The following is a 17945-nucleotide window of genomic DNA, read 5'->3' on the forward strand; positions in this document are numbered from 1 at the left end:
TTAAACATAATTTCTTCTTGTAAGTTCCCCCATCGAAAAATCTCAAATTAACTATCGATAGGAATGCCAGACCCCGTCCAGCGAAAACTTGAAATAAAGAATTATTTTGATTTTTTTTTTCTTATTTACTCTGAGGTGGCATATATAATGTCCGAGGTCCGTTATCCATGTTGCATTATTTTATCGATCTTAAGGCTTTATCTACATATATATTGTTCTACCATATATTTTTTTGCTATACAGGAAAAGGAAATATTACTTTATGACCACATGACCAGTCCCTATTACGTATTCATGGTTCTCGATATGTTTGTTCTAAGTTCATTTGTTCTTGTCCTTTCCGCGTCTTTGTTCTCTATTTCGTTTCCTCTTCCTTTCTCAAATTGCAGTTGTTTTTATGTTTTTCGTTCTGCTCGTATATCTGTTCCATTGATCTTACTTCTTTACAATTAAATGTTTCCCTGGTTCATTCATAACTACTTTGCTCATTATATATCAAAGTTATTAAAATGAAAAATGATTTTAGAAGCAAAAAATATGCCAATGGGAAAAAACAATCAAGATCAAATCGTTTCAATACCAATTTATTAAACAAAACAAACATACAAACAAACATAACGAACACATTGTGCACACTTTAATTATCTCCATATTGAACACAATTAAATTAAATAGAATCTAAACAGAAAGTTGTACAATACTCATCTTGGAATGATGTAGAGAAAATTGAGAAAATTGAAAAAAAAAAAAAAAATACACACACACATATATATATATTCATGAGATTTCTATAGAATCAACTTTTACACATTTCTAATTCCCTCTTGAGATTACAAAATTGGCAAAATAATCCCAAACAAATTACATTTGTTGACGCTTGCCACTGCATAGCATACCTAGGAAGCCTTCATTCATTTGTATTATATTCTTTTATTGAGACTCACTGGAACTTTAGGAAACAAATTGTAGAATTATGACATTATGCACTTTCTATTGGTGTTGAAGTATATGAGAAACATAATATGAATACTCTCTGGCTGCAAAAAGATTAAGTGTTTGTGAATATGAACCATTTCATTCAAACCAGACTATGCAATTATGATGAGGTATTATTTTCTATGTGTTTTAATCACCTTTACATTTATTGAATAATACAAATTGAAAAAAATAAATTGAAAACACAAGCAAGTCAAATAACTGGAACTTAACAGCTATTCATCTCACACAATAAGCAAAATACAAATTAATACTTTTCATATACATATGTATACTGTATACTCTTAGTAAAATACCTTCCATAAATATCTATATTCATATTACAAATTTCAGAAATCAATCATATATGTACATATCGCATTCACATGTCAAATCATGATTAGTTTTAACTAGTAAAATTCTTTTCAATGCTGTTTAGGAAAAGGTAGTTTTTCAGATTCTAATCAACACAGGCAAACATAGGGACAGAGACAACAGACATACACTAACATGTACACTTTGAGAAAGATAACAAGCCTTGATATCATACAAATTTTCAAGGCCATACAGCTGATTGCAACACAATGAATAGCATTAGCAGAGGCATTTGTTAATTTTCCATGTTCTTTTCCAAAAATTTGAGTTATGGATAATAATTGGTGCAAATTTCACCAGCAAATGCACAATGCACCGGGAAAAAGGATAAAAATTTTAATGAATGAATCAAAGAAATAATATTCATATTTATAGATACCGCTCTACACTCTCCAGCTTGTGACAAAGTCCCGGGAATTTGGTTACTCTCAGTTCATGCTTTCATACTTGGTCTCTAAGTCTTTCACCAAATAATGCATAATAAAATAACATGATTTTTATCATCAGTTACCAATATTATTGTTACAACAATAACAGAATTAATAAAAGTATCAATAGCAATTAATTAATCAATTAATAATAACAATGATATTAATAAGAACAATAATGATAATAATGATAATAATGATAATGATAATAATAATAATAGTAATAATAATAATAATAATAATAATAATAGTCATGATAATAATAATAATAACAACAACAGTGATCAAATAAATAAAAGTCAAACCACTTGCCTATATGCATTTTCTTAAATATTTCACATTTCATAGAAGAATTCAATCAAAAATTAACAATTTCTAATATTATATACATATTACCTTCCATATCTACCAACACTCTTCATATAACTTCTGCTTTTAAGGGGATCATAACTGGATTTTTTCAACCTTCAACAACTGCATGGTCACATGCAATATCCAGTTGCTTGCATTATATTTGCTTAGGAACATGTAATAACTATCGAAGCAAAGTAATAAGAGGAAGAGAAAGAGAAGGAGGAGGAGGAAGGAAATGAGAGAGACAAGGAACAGCAACATCATGAAGTGAAGTAAGAAGATGAGAAACAAAATTTCACTGTAATTATGAAAAAAGTAACAGTACTAACGGTAAACTAACAGTACTCTCTTCCTCCAACTAGCAAATGGCTAACCCTAATACTAGTTCTTCCTAGATTTTCTTTCAGTCCTTGGCTAAAGCTGACTGGAGCTCCTTCAGTAGCATGGACGAGACAACCATCTTCTCGCAGTTGATGGTGATGGAACACTCGGAGCCTTCTTCAGGGATGGTCAAGCTCAGAAGCACCAAAACTTTTCCCGAGGCTGTTTGACCACCAAACCTGAGGATAGAGACGGAAAGGAAACAGCATTAATAATGTTGTCTTTTGGATTCTCCTAGTTTTTTTTTCTTAGGTTCTAGTGCTCTTTTCATCCCAAATTGTTTGTATCACAGCAATATTTAACAAGAAACTGCTGGTAAGTAGATATGTTAAAAAAAGAAGTGTTTTCCTAACCTTTTTATGCCTTTCTTGTATAATAAAATGTATCATGTAATATGAAATCTAGAAACACATAATACTTAACTAACACACCATAGTATTAAGCCCTAAAGGATTATAGCTGGATCCATCAATCACCACATTTTGTGTGTACAGTACTATATGCTTGATAGTTGTACATGAGGTGTCAGAAACTGGTGTGAGTGTGAATGGGATGTGATAAATCTGATAAGTCTGGCTTGTTTTGTTCAGCAACACCAATATATTTTGTTGCTTTATACAGTATGTATTTTATTTAGATGTAGAACCTTCACTTTTTACAGTAACTATCATTAATTTTGTTGCTCCAACATGTGGTGTGTACTTGATGCATGAGAAGAAAATTGCAAAATCTGGTAGAAAAGATCAAACACAAGAATTTTGCTTTGGTAAAACTTGTAAAACTAGCCTTAACTGTGTCTTAGAAGAAGGACAGGATGAAGGAATTGCAAATTTGGGGATAAAGATAAGGCAAGGCTTCTAAGAAACCTAAATCAGTCTTCTCCTTGCTGATTGATTCATTTACCATGAATATGGACTGACATAATAAGCTTTCATTAATGGTATGAATAAGAGATAACCTCAACCTCCTTTTCAATTACACTATAGAGTATGCAATTCTACATCAAACATAGTTCCACAGATCATCTTTTCACACTTCCTCTATCTTTTTGTGAATGCTAAAATCACTTACTTCAATACATTGTCACTTGAACTCTGCACTTGCAAGAGGTTGGCAATCTCATACACGTGGTCAATGAGCACCTTGATGTTCTGTTCACTTGGAAGCTTCACTGTTCCACTCAGCTCATTCATTCCTCGTAGCTTGCCCTGCAAAAAGTACAAAAAAATCAGAAGCAAGAGTGACAATAAAACTTTGCAAAAAAACAACAACTTTAGAGCTGAAATACTTTTGGAATACTTTGTAGTGCTGATCTTACCTGATTCAAATTGAAGTCTGCTTCGCTCATTGCCAGTGGAGTCAACAGTTCCCCAATAGGAGCTGTGACGCTAATGCTAAATGTACGTCCACCGGCAACCAGATCAAACACAGCTGGCTGGGTGGTGTCGTTGAAGTCCACACCGAGAGTGCCATAGAGCGTTGTATCAGCATTCAGGACCGCAATGCCAGCAAACTCATGGAGTGACATCCCAGGTGCTAGTTTCTTCCGTCCGATGCTAATGTCACGGATTTCTTCTGTTCCGTTGTTGGTGAAAATGAGTTCTACCGATGTCATTCTTGGCGAATAGAGGTGAGGGGATCGCGTGAACCGTGCTCCCACAGAGAGTCCACTTCCAGAAAACCTATTTAATAGTTCATGTGTAGTTGTGGGTACAAACTTTGCTGAGGCTGGTTGAATAGAAGCACCAGGAGGCAGAGGCTGTGCAGGCTGTGCTGTTGGGGTGGGCGTGAGGAGACCCCCAAGGGAAGGAGTGAGTAGTGGAGTGTCCATGGCTGGAGGAATGTCATCGAGGTCGAGAAGGAGGTCTAAGTTGGTGCGGTTTCCTCCTCTTTGTGGAGCTTTGCTCTTACTGCTCTGCTTCTCCTTTGGCTTCTTCTTCTTGGCATCTTCATCTGATGACTCAGAATTCTCTGATTCTTCCTCACTTGATGATTCACTCTCCGAAGAGGATGACTCAGACTCTGACTCTGATGATTCTGACTCCGATTCTTCACTACCTGATGACTCTGATGCTTCCCTCTGTCTGCCTCCAATGCCAGACTTTCTCTTGGCCTTCCCTCTTGACCTCTGCTTCTCGTCCTCATCCTCATCGCTCTCTGATTCGCTCTCCTCCTCGCTGCTACTCTCTGAACTGTCACTCTCACTGCTGTCACTTTCACTGTCGCTCTCACTTCCACTCTCACTCTCCTCTTCATCACTCTCATCTTCTGGTGAGCTTTCATCAGAGTAGAACGACTTCACCTTCTGCGGCTTCTTCTTCGTATGTGCTGACTTAAACACGGGGGTGACTGGGGTCGGCATCTCCACATTGCGGACACTTGGATCCGGAGCATCGTCAGGGAAAGCAGGAAGGTCCTGGTAACCACTAGCTCTGGCGTTGATGAAGTGAGAGAGCGTGCTCAGCTGGAACTGGTCCCGATCTGCAGGAGTACATGTATACTAGTTACCCTTTGTTTTGAACTCTCATGTTTTCCCCAGTTCCTTGGCTAGGAACCTCCTACAGCATGAGGTAAACCAATATGGAGATCTTATATACTATTAAGCCATTATCTACCTTTTAAGAAAGAAGAATACAAAATACAATTAACATTTAAGCAAACAAAATTATAATATATCTATATATCTTTGGTGCAGCTCAAAAACATCTCTCTTTTTCCCTTTAAATATACATTTGGATCATCTAAACAATAAACATTTTACACTTCCTCAGCAAAATACTCTCCCATATAGTAGTTTACAGATATTAACCCTCTCTGGACGGGTGGTACACTACGGTACTGCTCATTCAAGGGCCCGGTGGCCGGGTGGCACCATATGGTGTCAGTCATTTAATTGATTTAGGCCTAAGCGTTTGAAAGCCTAGGCATTGTGACATGCAAGGCTGGAATGCCTCCGTCGTGAGTGGGTTAATCAGAATTATTCAAAAGCTTTAGATAGATATATAGATAGAAAGACAGATGGCTAGACTATCATGCCTACCTTTAAAACTTGACTGTTGAAGTGGAGGTGGTTTGGTTGCTAAAAATATTTTCTTAGCATGCTTGGCAAGTTTGTTGTCCTCATGTCCTTGGGATGGAAACACGAGAGCTCTTGTCAACCTAGCCCTGTCACGGATGTCGTAATTGGTGTCGTACTTTGCCAGGTTGTACACATACTGGCAGAGGAGACGAGTCTGCTTGGGGTTTGTCAGATACAGCTTTGTGGCCAGGGTCAGGATCTGCAGCTTCACTATGTCATCCTGAGTGGAAAAAGAATTCATATAAACAACATTTCAGGGAAAACTGTCCTATTTTTTTCCCTAATGAATTTTCACCAAACTTCAGGTTCCACTTCTAAAATATTAATTAAGGCATTCAATTAAAAAAGAAAAGTATCCTTATATACCTCTGTGATAAACGTCTTGGCCATCTTCCTGAGTACATCTGGGGCGATCTTGGGTACCTTGTCGCAGTACTCCCCCAAGAGCCAGAGAATGCTTGCCCTGGCCATGGGGATCTTGATGTTGTCCACCAGCCGGGCCATGTGGCTGATGATGTCCTTGTGTCCAACTGTCTCGCTCTGTAGCAACTTTCGGATCACCACGACACTCTCGCCTACAACAGACTCTGGAAAGAGAGAACAGGCAAGGTTGAACAAACAATTAATTGCAGAGACACCAACATAGAGAACTTTTACAACTGTTAGCTACAAATTTCAGATCCCAAAGTTACCAAATTATATAGAATTTTGAGCCATTTAGATCTTTCTTTCAGGAAATCCAAAAGAGCCATGAATAAAGGGAGATAACCATCCAGTCTCTCTCATGAATATTTTCAACAACAATATAAATAACAAAGCAAAATTGATGTCTTTCATCTTACCATCCCTGTTAGAGAGAAGTGACACAAGGCCACTAAGACAAGTGTCTGTAACTTCCCTTATGTTTGAGGCACATCTGTAGAAGGGTAAAAACATAATTTAAACAAAATCAACCAATGAGTCAAACATATATTACATAATATGATACAATTACTATCTATAATAATTTTCCAAATAGACAAGCTTCATATAATAGGTTCACTGTATTTTTTAAAGACAAGATATATGGATCTTTGGATCTTTGCCATATCAAATTGATATTAACTATTATTGTCAGTATCTTACTTCCCTGCCTCTTATACTCTTATATCAAATGTAAATTCATAATGAAGCCACAATAATATAACAATCATATATGTGTTTTCAATTACATTATTTGCTAAAGACTTTCTATGTGCCCATATGAACAGCCTCCCCTAAAAATTCCAATAGGATTATTTATTCATTTTCACAAATCTTTAAAATATAAAAAAAACATTTCTTGAAAAAATAAAACTCATATGATGTTTACCCCTTTGAAAGCTTCCAATAACTAACCTTCCAATGGCCTGGATTGTAGCAGCAACAAACTCCTTGTCAGACGATCCAATGTAGGTTTGAAATTCTCGAAGTATGACAGATATGTTGGCATCCGTTGCGAGGTTGGTCAGAACCTGAGTGTAATAGAAACCTTTATTACATTACCTGTATACATTAATATTACTAAAAGGCTGAATGTAACTATAATCATATGAAATTGCTTTTTAAAATACATATGTTTCTTTCAAGGCAATAAAATATGAATAAAAATTACACAGTCTAGAATTCACCTCTTTGGTTTAACAATGGTAAAGATCAAAAGATTAAAAGGCATAGTATCATCATTAATATTATTGTCAGTATCATTAACCTTGCACTAATGGCAAATATCTTTTTCTCTTCATTCACTTCTGGTATATATAAAAAAAAGATGAAGAAAAAAAAATAATAACAACAACAATGATAATAATAGCAGATGGGGGGAGGAGGAAGACAAAAAATAGGAAGGGAGAGGGATGGGGAGGTGAAGGAGAGGAAAGTATGAGATAAGGTTAAGGAGAAACAAAATGAAAAGAAAAAAGAAGAAAAAGGAGGACTAAGAAATTTAAAAATACATATACATTAGAAAACAGTAAAAAAAAAAAAAAAAAAAAAAAAGTAAACCCCAGAAAACAAACAAGAAAACACTAACCTCAAGTTTCAGGGCCTTAATATGTGTAGGATCACTGGAGCGCACAAAGAAACTTTTCAGGTAAGGCTCGAACATGCCCTGTGTTGAAATAAAAATGATTAAGGTATTGCTGATTAACCTCCTTCTGTTTATTCTTAAATAAACAAAGCAATAACAATCATAATCATAATCATAATAACAATAATGCTAACAATAAACAATAATAGCAGTACTGATACTAATACCAATAATAATAATAATCATAATAATAAAGACTAGATCTATGAGTTAAATCCAAAATGTATCATGGAGATATTAAATAAGCAAAATTAATTTGAAATTTGTACTGGGTCGACTTCTTTCCACCAAAGCTCATGAAAACCTCAAGTCAAAATAATCACAACTTCCAACAAATGCAAAATCAGGGATGTAAAGGGATGATAAGCTCGTATTCTGCCAAACACTTAGCAAAGCACAAGATACACAATGAGGCACAGGACATTTCTCTCAAGACAAGCAGCATGCAGATGAACACACAGAAGAGGAAAAATAACTTGCATGCATTTTTTTTCAAATCACATACACCAAAGGAAATAATTATAAATTAATTAATTTGATCAATTGGTCAAAAGTCTATTGTAGCGTATGCTTTGAAGGTATATCTTAGCTGTCTCAAGCGACTCTAGTAACACAAACAACCATCTATTTAAATTGCTAATGAATATACATTTAAAGTGCAGTTCTACAACAATCTACTGTAGTTTGGAAAATACAGGTATTAAAAATTACTGTTTATCTAAACCAAGATAGTCAATCAAGTAAAAGGCCACCCTTTTTGGTAAAAAGTATTTGGATATTATGTATCTAAAATGAATCCACATCTAACCTCAGACAAATATTTTAAAACAAAATCCAATGTTTTTTTTCTAACCATTGCTATCTCTATAACTGAACTGTTTCCATGAAATCCCATTATTTGGATTCTGAAAATTTTCAATACTGCAACTATCATAAAAGGGATGAAGATCTTTTATAAAAAATATAAATATACTTACTGTAAGTTCCAGTAAAACTGTTAAATTACTGAGATATTCTTTAGTGATTTATTTCAACCAAAAGCAGTCACTACCACAGAAAATAGCAAGTGATTGAAATATCCTCTTGTCAATTTTCAAAATTCTCATAAAATAATCTATATATCTGGGTCTTGTCCTCTTAATCTGAGGGGCAGACTATACAAAACAGCTCATCCTTCAACCCTCTACACCTACAAACATTTAAAAGTTACTGAAAATTATCATTATTTTTTAGAAATCTAAATGCATTCTCCCTAATTTGCAATTCAACTGTAAATTTAGTACAGTCCACCCTTGCTGTGACTGACCATATTATAATAGACTCCAGTTATTACTAACAAATTTTTGTCCATGAATTGCCTTCTCTCCTTCCTTGCTATTTGACTGTGGGAAACAAACCCTATAGTCTATGGGAATAATAGTAGAGATAGGCTCTCCTTGGAACAGCACAATTTGAACACCTTATACTTTCTTTCATTAGCTATGAAGCATCTGGTTTTGCTTTATTATTTTCTGATAACAAACAATTGCAGATTCTTAATATGACTATCTTTTTTATATTTGCTCATTAACTCATTGGTGCTGGGTGACGTGATATCACATTATAGGAATATTTCACTCTTGCAAGATGACGTCCTATTAGTTCATGATCTTTCTCAAAACATTTGTATATACTCATAGAAGTTCCATTTGTATAGACACATTTTCCTTCATTTGTGAAAGTAATATAAACAAATACAAAAACCCTCTATTATCACTTTGTTGAATTGGATGGGTTAAAAGTGATCTGAGAGGCAACACAGCATTACACTAAGAGAGATCTCGCACTTAGTCACTGTGTGCACTTGTTATCCAGCCAGTGGGAGCAGTATTAGGCAAATATAAGCCCCGGCATAAATGGGTTAACAATGCATATGGATAAATAACAATAAATGTATAGCTGGAATTTCCATGCCTAACACAAGATGGGCAGCAAGGAGTTGGACAGATGAATCTGTCTTTCAAGGTCTACAAATTTTCTGGAAATGTTTTAGTGATCTGAGTATGCAGTTATTAGTGCTAAGATACAGCATTTAGCAAAATAAGAAGTAAACACTCAAATTACGAAACTGATTCAAATTACAAAAGTTTGTCCTCAGGTGTGGGAGATCAGTTCATGGATAGAGATCAGTTAAGGTCAGCTTGGCAGGAATTTAATTAATCACTCCGCTGTTGTAGATTTCTAAACTATATGGACAGGGTTTCCCCTTTTTTAGTCTTATACAAGGGTAGACTGCATAAATCCTTCTATACATTCCTATTCCTAGGTGATGTTCATTATACATCTCTCTTCTAAACTAATCTATACTTTCTTGTAAGTTCCCTCAGCAAACCATAATGCTAAGAAAAACAGAAGACGATAAAAACCTCATTAGTGTTGTCTACCTACATATTGTTTCTGCTTTTATCCTTAACACACACACATACAACATATTCCATCACCAACAATTACACAGTAGGTCAACACTCCCACAACCAAATCACAGAAGCTACAAAAGACTCTCAAAACTTCTCCTTGGATATTCTCCCACCAGGCTGCGAAGATAGTGATTACTTCACTTATCTTGGAAATTTTACACACAAGACCTAGCTCTACTTTAACACTCTGGCCGAGTACAAGAGATAACACACAACAGTTGCCAGCCCCAAGTAGCATGTATACCAATGAAGTGTGCTAATTTTACACATAAATACTGTGCTGAAAAATAAGCAAGTTTTCTATGTACTAAATTATCTGCACTGAAAACTCAGATGGGGAATTCAGTAAAATAAAATAAAATCATAAGGAGTTAAGTATCTCCATTAATGTCTTTCATCATATCTTTAAAGTAAGTCCAAGGGATCTCATTCCAACAGCATTTATCATGTATGTGTATAATGGTGATATAATGTTGTAAGCATTTATCATGTATGTGTATAATAGTGATATAATGTTGTAAGCATTTATCATGTATGTGTATAATGGTGATATAATGTTGTAAGCATTTATCATGTATGTGTATAATGGTGATATAATGTTGTAAGCATTTATCATGTGTGTGTATAATAGTGATATAATGTTGTAATATCAATACTGTAGGTATATAATGTGTACATCAAAACTTCATAAATTGCATCCACATACTCATACATTACTGGTTTTGTATGTATGTATACTTGCATATTTGTTTTACACCCATATCTCCAATAGATTGCTTCTATACACACATTACCTTATCAAAAGAATTTTCAGTACAGATAATTTCCTAAATGTGCAGATACAAAAAATGTATAAAATACTTTCTTTCTCCTGTATACTTGCATTGGCCTGTAAAGGGAGTGTAATAAAAAAAAATGAGAAAGTCATTCACAGTATTCTCTTAAGAAAAAGCTTTGTTTAATGTTTTCTACAAAAAATTATACAAAAATGTTCTGTTAATTAAACTAAATCCCAATACTGAAAGATATGTGAAAAAAAAATAATAATAAATAAACAAAAATCTGCAACTCCTGAGGGATTTGGCTCCACCTGGTCTTAATGTTGGGTGATCGTGCTATGCACACAATCACCCAGTGTGCCGGCGAGACAAAAAGCCATGATGTGATATCACGTCACCAGCGGCAAGTACTGCCACCAGATGACGTGATATCATGTCATCTGTCGTTTATGGGTTTAAGTTTCAATTTCAATACGTATGACAAATGTAATTAAAACAACCAATCAACTTCACATTTATCTCATACTGCTTTTTTTTAAAGCTATGGCTTGAATTCATCAAAATCAAAACAACTCCAGTCTCCAGTCATCAAGGTTGCATTCAATAGTTACATGACTGAGGATACCTTCAAAGCTGTAGAGTGGAGTACAAAGAGATCATTTCCATCAGTCTGCCACTTTCCTGTAATTGTATCTTTTTCATATCTCAAATATTTTCATCTTTGCACTATAGGAATTAACAGTACATTAACCCAGTGCGGATGGATTCATGACGTAAATGATGCAGGAGTTTTGGTCTGACGACAGGCATCATGACATACATGACGTTTGGGGATTTTAGAGCCTTGTGCTATCTTATTGTGCTATGAGTAAGGATGACAATTGCAGTCATGACTACTATAATTACCGTAATATTAAGCTAACTTAACGTCCAAAACCTAGATGGCACCATTTTGTTCTAGCACCAGTAGGAGAGAGAGCCTTGAATGGCACCCATCCACAGTGGTTAAATGTTTTTTATTTGTTCATGACAACACAAAAAATCTCTAAACACAATAAAACACAAAAAAATAAAACACAAAAATGGCTCTAGATTTATAATGAGTGACTGAAAGAGAGTGGGTAGATTCAAATTATGTTGCTTCAAGCTGCCTCGCTCTAAAATAAAACCAATCCTAGAGACTGGGCCAGCGATTCTATCCCCCGTCCACAATGGGTTAATGAGATCCCCCCAAAAAATTCTCTTCCCAGAGCCAGTCACAAGAAAGTTACCAAAATTCTGAGATTGTTTTAACTATCACACAAATATCAACCTCAGACACTAAAGACACTCACTCAAGATTATATACCTGAAAAGAGATTTTCAAAAGCCTGATCCATATATCAAGAGAGGACTGCAAACATCACCCACAACAGTCACTGAATAGCACTATATGACAATTAAGACAAGTTCCTTACTGGTACTCAGACATATTCAATGACCTTGCCATGTATATAAAAAAAAATCAATGTAATTGCATATACTCCTATAACACTTTCAAAGTAATCAAATCATAATATATAATGTAATGTAGAGGGTTCCCGTTCATGCAAGAAGTGCATGTAAACATGCACTGCCTGGTATGGTTTTTGTCTTATAATTTTTCTTATATATAGATGGTTCCACAAGCGCTGAATCACAAAGGTGCCAGTTAAAATCACCTGAGATAACAATCTTACCCAATTCCTTGAAATTATGAAGACAAAAGTGTCTATTTTGATTGCTATTGTTATTGTCAGTGATGTTATAACAATAAGAATAATAAGAACATAATAATAATGCTAATAATTATGATAATAGTAATAGAAACAAAATATTATTCTACACAATAAGTCATGGAATGGGGGTAAACAAGTGAAGTCTCTTAGATTGGCTTCAATGTGTTAAATTTCAACAAATCTATTTGGAGGCCAGAAAAACTTTCATCTTCAATTTTCTCTCATTAGACTAAAATAAAATAAAGCTTGACTTCAATAACCTCCACAATAGAGTTAATATTCCATCATCATAATGTACTGACAAAATATATACAAATTTTCAGTTCTATGTGCAAATCTACATTTTTTTCTTCTTATATCTTTTCCCATAACTATTAAGACATACATTTCCTTTACATAGCACTACAAAATGTACTATTCTTCTATCTAATATATTTTGTTTCCAAACCATGCAGACATTTTTGTCTATTCACAAAACAAGCCAAAGACTTTTCAATAAACACTGGTTAGTAATATGAGCACATCCACAGCACTTTCATGCACTGTCAAAAAATATATATATATATTAATAAAAAATAAATGAACAAAAATAAAGAAGTGGAATACATATGCATAAGACAAAACATAAAGAAAAAAAAAAGTTCCACCCTTCCTCAAGATTAGTACATTAACTACCTTATATCTAATTGACTCATGGGCAAGAAAATAAATAGCTTATGAAGGTAAGAATGAAAATGAATGATTTCACACTGCAAAATTCAGTCTCATTCTTACCCTCTTCCCTGTTCATGGAATCTGTTCAATTCATGAACTACATTTAACCAGCCATGTTTCCTAATACTGATCATGCAGAAACTTTAGGCCGACTATAGTTTGGAAAATAAGCAAAGCTCACAAATCTCTTTATGGTACTTTGATGAGACATATGAAAGGATGTAGGAAAATCTTTGCATGAGAGTTTATGCAATCTGTGCATATGTGATTATATTCATATATATAATTCATAAATACACATGCGTATATATGTATATGTTTCCATATAAATCTATACAAATAGCCATTAGTTATTGCTAAGCTCCCAGGCTAGTGAGAGGGGGAGTTAGCCGAATTTGAAACTTGAATATTACCATGTGCGAGAGGTTTCATTAAACAATACATATGCACTAAGTCTTGTCATATTCTTCCCCTTACAAATAAGGAACAAATGGATTTATCAGGCATTAGCAGAGAAAACTGTTACTTTGCCTTGGTTTTATTCCTATAAAGCCATCAATATTTACAATGAACAAGTTTCAATATGTATATAAAAAATATGCTTAACACATATATATATACATACTTTATATATATATATATATACATATATATATATATTATATATATATATATATATATATATATATATATATATATATATATATATATATATATATATTTATATATATATATATATATATATATATATATATATATATATATATATATATATATATATAATATATATATATATATATATATATATATATATATTTTATTATATATATATATATATATATATATATATATATATATATATATATATAATATATATATATATATATATATATATATATATATAATATATATATATATATATATATATAATATTTATATATATATATATATATATATATATAATATATATAATATTATATATATATATATATATATATATATATATATATATATATATATATATATATATATATATATATATTATATATATATATATATATATATATATATATATATATTATATATATATATATATATATATATATATATATATAAAATATATATATTTCTATGTATATATATATATATATATATATATATATATATATATATATATATATATATATATATATACACACATACACATACACTAATTTCACTGAAACATGACATAATACTGAAATACGTATAACGCATGTTATGTTTTCTTTAAACATATTACTTAGGATATAGTATATTGATATACTATATTCATAGCCTTCCAAATACAGTTAAAACTGGGAGACAAAGTTCACCCAAGAGGTTAAAAAAAATAAAACTAAACAGATGCAAGCAGTTAAACTTACCTTTCGACGCGTGGACATGGAAGCTATGTTAGTCAGAACAACTGCCTGGACCTCACGGTGAGAACGCAGAAGTCTGACTAACGCTCTGGCCACCTGTGACACCTCGGAACGTGGAGCGATGTGTTGATACAGTTGTGCTACCGCAAGCACCACCTGATCAGTAGAAATGCTATTCTATTATAATGAAAAAAATCTATTATGCGTGTATTCCTGTGTAAGGTCTTGAATGCATTGAGAAAAAAATAAATAAATAGATAAATAAATAAAAAGAAAATAATAAAAGTAAACAGAAGGACTCACAGCTGCATTGCGGCTTTGTAGGAGAGGCTTTGTGTTTCGGAGGAGGAGGCGGTGGTCAGGGTCCATCGTCTTGGGTCGTTTTGCTAGGGCGTCTGTGTCCTCAGGCTCCTCCTGCTCGTCCTCATAAAATGGCTTTTCCTTTTCCTCTATTCCTTCCTGTAAGATGTGTTTCAGTTTAGGAATCCCAAAAAAATAATTGTTATATGAAAATGACTTCTATTTTGCGCTTCAACAATGATGCTTAAATGCTAAAGTACACCCATATGAACATATATGCATGCATACAAACAAGTAGAATAATGAGAAAAAAAAGAAAATCATAAAATAAAACAAAGTACAAACCTAATAAAAACAACAAGTCTAGATTCACCTTCACTTAGTTTACCACATGAAATAATTAAGCCCAATAACTACAAATTACCAAATTAGAATTCACTCAAAAGACACAAAATTTAAAAACCTTACCCCAGCATTTGGGTCGATGAACTGGGTGCGTGCATATCGAGTCAACATGTTGATAATGATGACCTGACCCCATTCCTCAACATCCACTAGGAGGTTGCACAGTTTCCTGTAGTTCTTGTGGATGAGATCGATTCTTTCTGGACACACCTGGTGACACAAATTCAATGTTTCAACATTAGATTTTTTTTTTTTTACAAGTAATAAGTATTTTTCCCATTTTCTTTTTTCCTTCAGCACTTTTTATACAAGTGAAAAAATTATGTCTGTCTCTGTCTGTCTGTGTATGAAGTGCAACAACAGGAGCACGCATAAACACACAAAGAAAAGCTAACTACATACCTCTTCAAAAGCCATCACAGCTGATCCAACCACAAGTGTGGTCTTGTCTGAGAGCAATTTCTCAATTACTTGTATCAACTCCTCCTTTTGTTCTGGATCAAGGCTGTAAGAAAAAAGTGTTTGCATTATTTTCAATAAATAAGTAATTTGGAAATGTTTAAAATTCTACATTTTCTTCTTCAATTACAGCACTTCTCTTTTAAAATTCCCCTGAAGACATTCACCATAAGTGAAGAAAATCAACTTGACCTTAGTGCTTGGCATACTAATAAGCTAGAAAGCAGTGATCCAACAAACTTCTTCTCACTCACTTGTAAAGCTTTGGGATGGCATGGGCAGCTGTCTTTCTGACATAAGGAGACATGTCACTCACAGCATCCTTGATTGCCAGCATCATGATGGGGACGATGACTGGCACACGAATACTGGACAAAACACGTAGCGCACATGCTCGAATCAGCTGATTGGGATCCTGTGGAAAAACAATTGAAGTTAATCCAATAACAGACATCATGAAAAACTTCTTCTTTTGATTTTCTCCTTAGAAAGTTTTTTATCTAACTTATTGAATTTCTAATATTGATATCTTATACAAAAGAGGTAATACAAAGTAAAAATGAGTAGTGAATCATACAATTATTGGCATAGGATATAAAAGAAAAATAAATCAATATCACTACCTTCACATTGATTATTAACATGAACATAGTTTGGAAAACGTTCGAAGAATAAAACTGTCACATTTAGGAACAACTAATAAACTTCTCTGGAACCATGGATTTACTTAAATTCAGTTAGAGTTTTGTTAGAGAAGAGTAGAATCCCAGTAGCAAAATTACAGGACTGAATAAAAAGAAAGAAAAATTCCTATACAACTCCTACCTTCAGAGCCCGCTGAAAGGTGGAGATGGACAGGAGGGCCAAATCCTGTTGCTCCTCTGCATAACGCACCAGGTACACATACACCAGCTTCTTTACCTCCAGGTTGGCACTTACAACATTCTTGACAACTGCTGGGAACAGGTCTGAAGCATCACGTCCTTTTGCCACCATCTGAGAGCAAGAACGGTCAGATATCAGTCATTTGATAATCTTTTGCAAATAATATAACATATCATAAAATGTTTATATATAAATGAATTAAAAAAGAAATTAAAATTTTCAGTATATCTTTTACAGTAAGATGCATACAACAGAAACATAATTGGCGTCTCCAATATTAGTTGCTGATTGCTAGAAGAATGGATAGCGAAGTACACCACTTCCATTTTGAAGCTATCCAGTGTTCATGCATGATATGTAAGAATTGAATTTATCTGGTGATTCAGTTATGTGATTAACCTAGGAGTTTCTACACAGTATGTAACAAATTAGCAACTCTTATGCTGTAACACTCAAGTCTTTGTTAAACTATCAGTATGAAGTCACAATCCATCGAAGTACTCCATTCTATTTAGGCAAGGGCATAAGTTTGCATTTGAATAAAGCACAAAAATCAAAATAGAAAAAAATGGCTTACACAATCACTGCAAGCTATAATACTATTTCTCAAACACACTAAAAGACAAGTGAAACGCTGTACTAAAGGTACTCACCCCTATGATGCGTTTCATGGCCTCCAACTTGAGGCCATCCTTATTGCTGTCCAGCATCTGCTTGAGGTCCTCATGTCTGGAAAACAAAAATATCACACCTTTAGACTTGCTATTCCAAAAAGAAATTGACATGCAAAGTTCATTTCAACAATTTTTATTTTATTTTATTTTTGTTTGTGTTACCTAAGCAAAATATCTAATAAAATCCTAAAAGCAAAAAATCTTACTATTCAAAAAGCAAGGTGCCACATAATGCAAAACTTTAAAATGGGAAATTGGATCTATCCTTGCCTACACCCAACCATTAAAATGAGACCAGTCTGTGGACTATGGACCCTTCAACTTCTTAACTAAGATGATACCTAAATGGTGTCATTACAAAAAACTCCCTTTTTTCTAATTTGTCAGTCCAGCATACCCTCTGGTTTCCTCTTA

The 17945-nt window shown here is 33.6% G+C and overlaps 1 protein-coding gene across 4 annotated transcripts in view; it reads right to left on the bottom strand.

Annotated features, from left to right (window-relative positions):
* Positions 1–568: 568 nt before the first annotated feature.
* Positions 569–17945, bottom strand: part of rb (adaptor related protein complex 3 subunit ruby) — a 22105-nt gene continuing 4728 nt past the window's right edge. For 2 of the 4 annotated variants that reach the window (XM_086553387.1, XM_086553388.1), the window contains exons 2-17: positions 17511–17586; positions 16798–16968; positions 16227–16387; positions 15916–16018; positions 15577–15723; positions 15112–15267; positions 14812–14964; positions 11020–11044; positions 7643–7719; positions 6970–7085; positions 6435–6508; positions 5959–6179; positions 5554–5812; positions 3832–4994; positions 3585–3721; positions 569–2692 (exon numbers count right to left, since the gene is read on the bottom strand). In XM_086553387.1, the coding sequence (XP_086409513.1) occupies positions 2536–2692; positions 3585–3721; positions 3832–4994; positions 5554–5812; positions 5959–6179; positions 6435–6508; positions 6970–7085; positions 7643–7719; positions 11020–11044; positions 14812–14964; positions 15112–15267; positions 15577–15723; positions 15916–16018; positions 16227–16387; positions 16798–16968; positions 17511–17586 (3196 nt within the window). In that variant the 3' untranslated portion in view covers positions 569–2535. Of the gene's footprint in view, positions 2693–3584; positions 3722–3831; positions 4995–5553; positions 5813–5958; positions 6180–6434; positions 6509–6969; positions 7086–7642; positions 7721–11019; positions 11045–14811; positions 14965–15111; positions 15268–15576; positions 15724–15915; positions 16019–16226; positions 16388–16797; positions 16969–17510; positions 17587–17945 lie in introns of all 4 variants that reach the window. The other 2 variants (XM_043005870.2, XM_043005872.2) reach the window with 1 other exon arrangement.

This window comes from Penaeus japonicus, unplaced genomic scaffold, assembly GCF_977035675.1.
Source record: "Penaeus japonicus unplaced genomic scaffold, GWHDUDI00000001_assembly GWHDUDI00000028, whole genome shotgun sequence".
Taxonomy (NCBI): domain Eukaryota; kingdom Metazoa; phylum Arthropoda; class Malacostraca; order Decapoda; family Penaeidae; genus Penaeus; species Penaeus japonicus.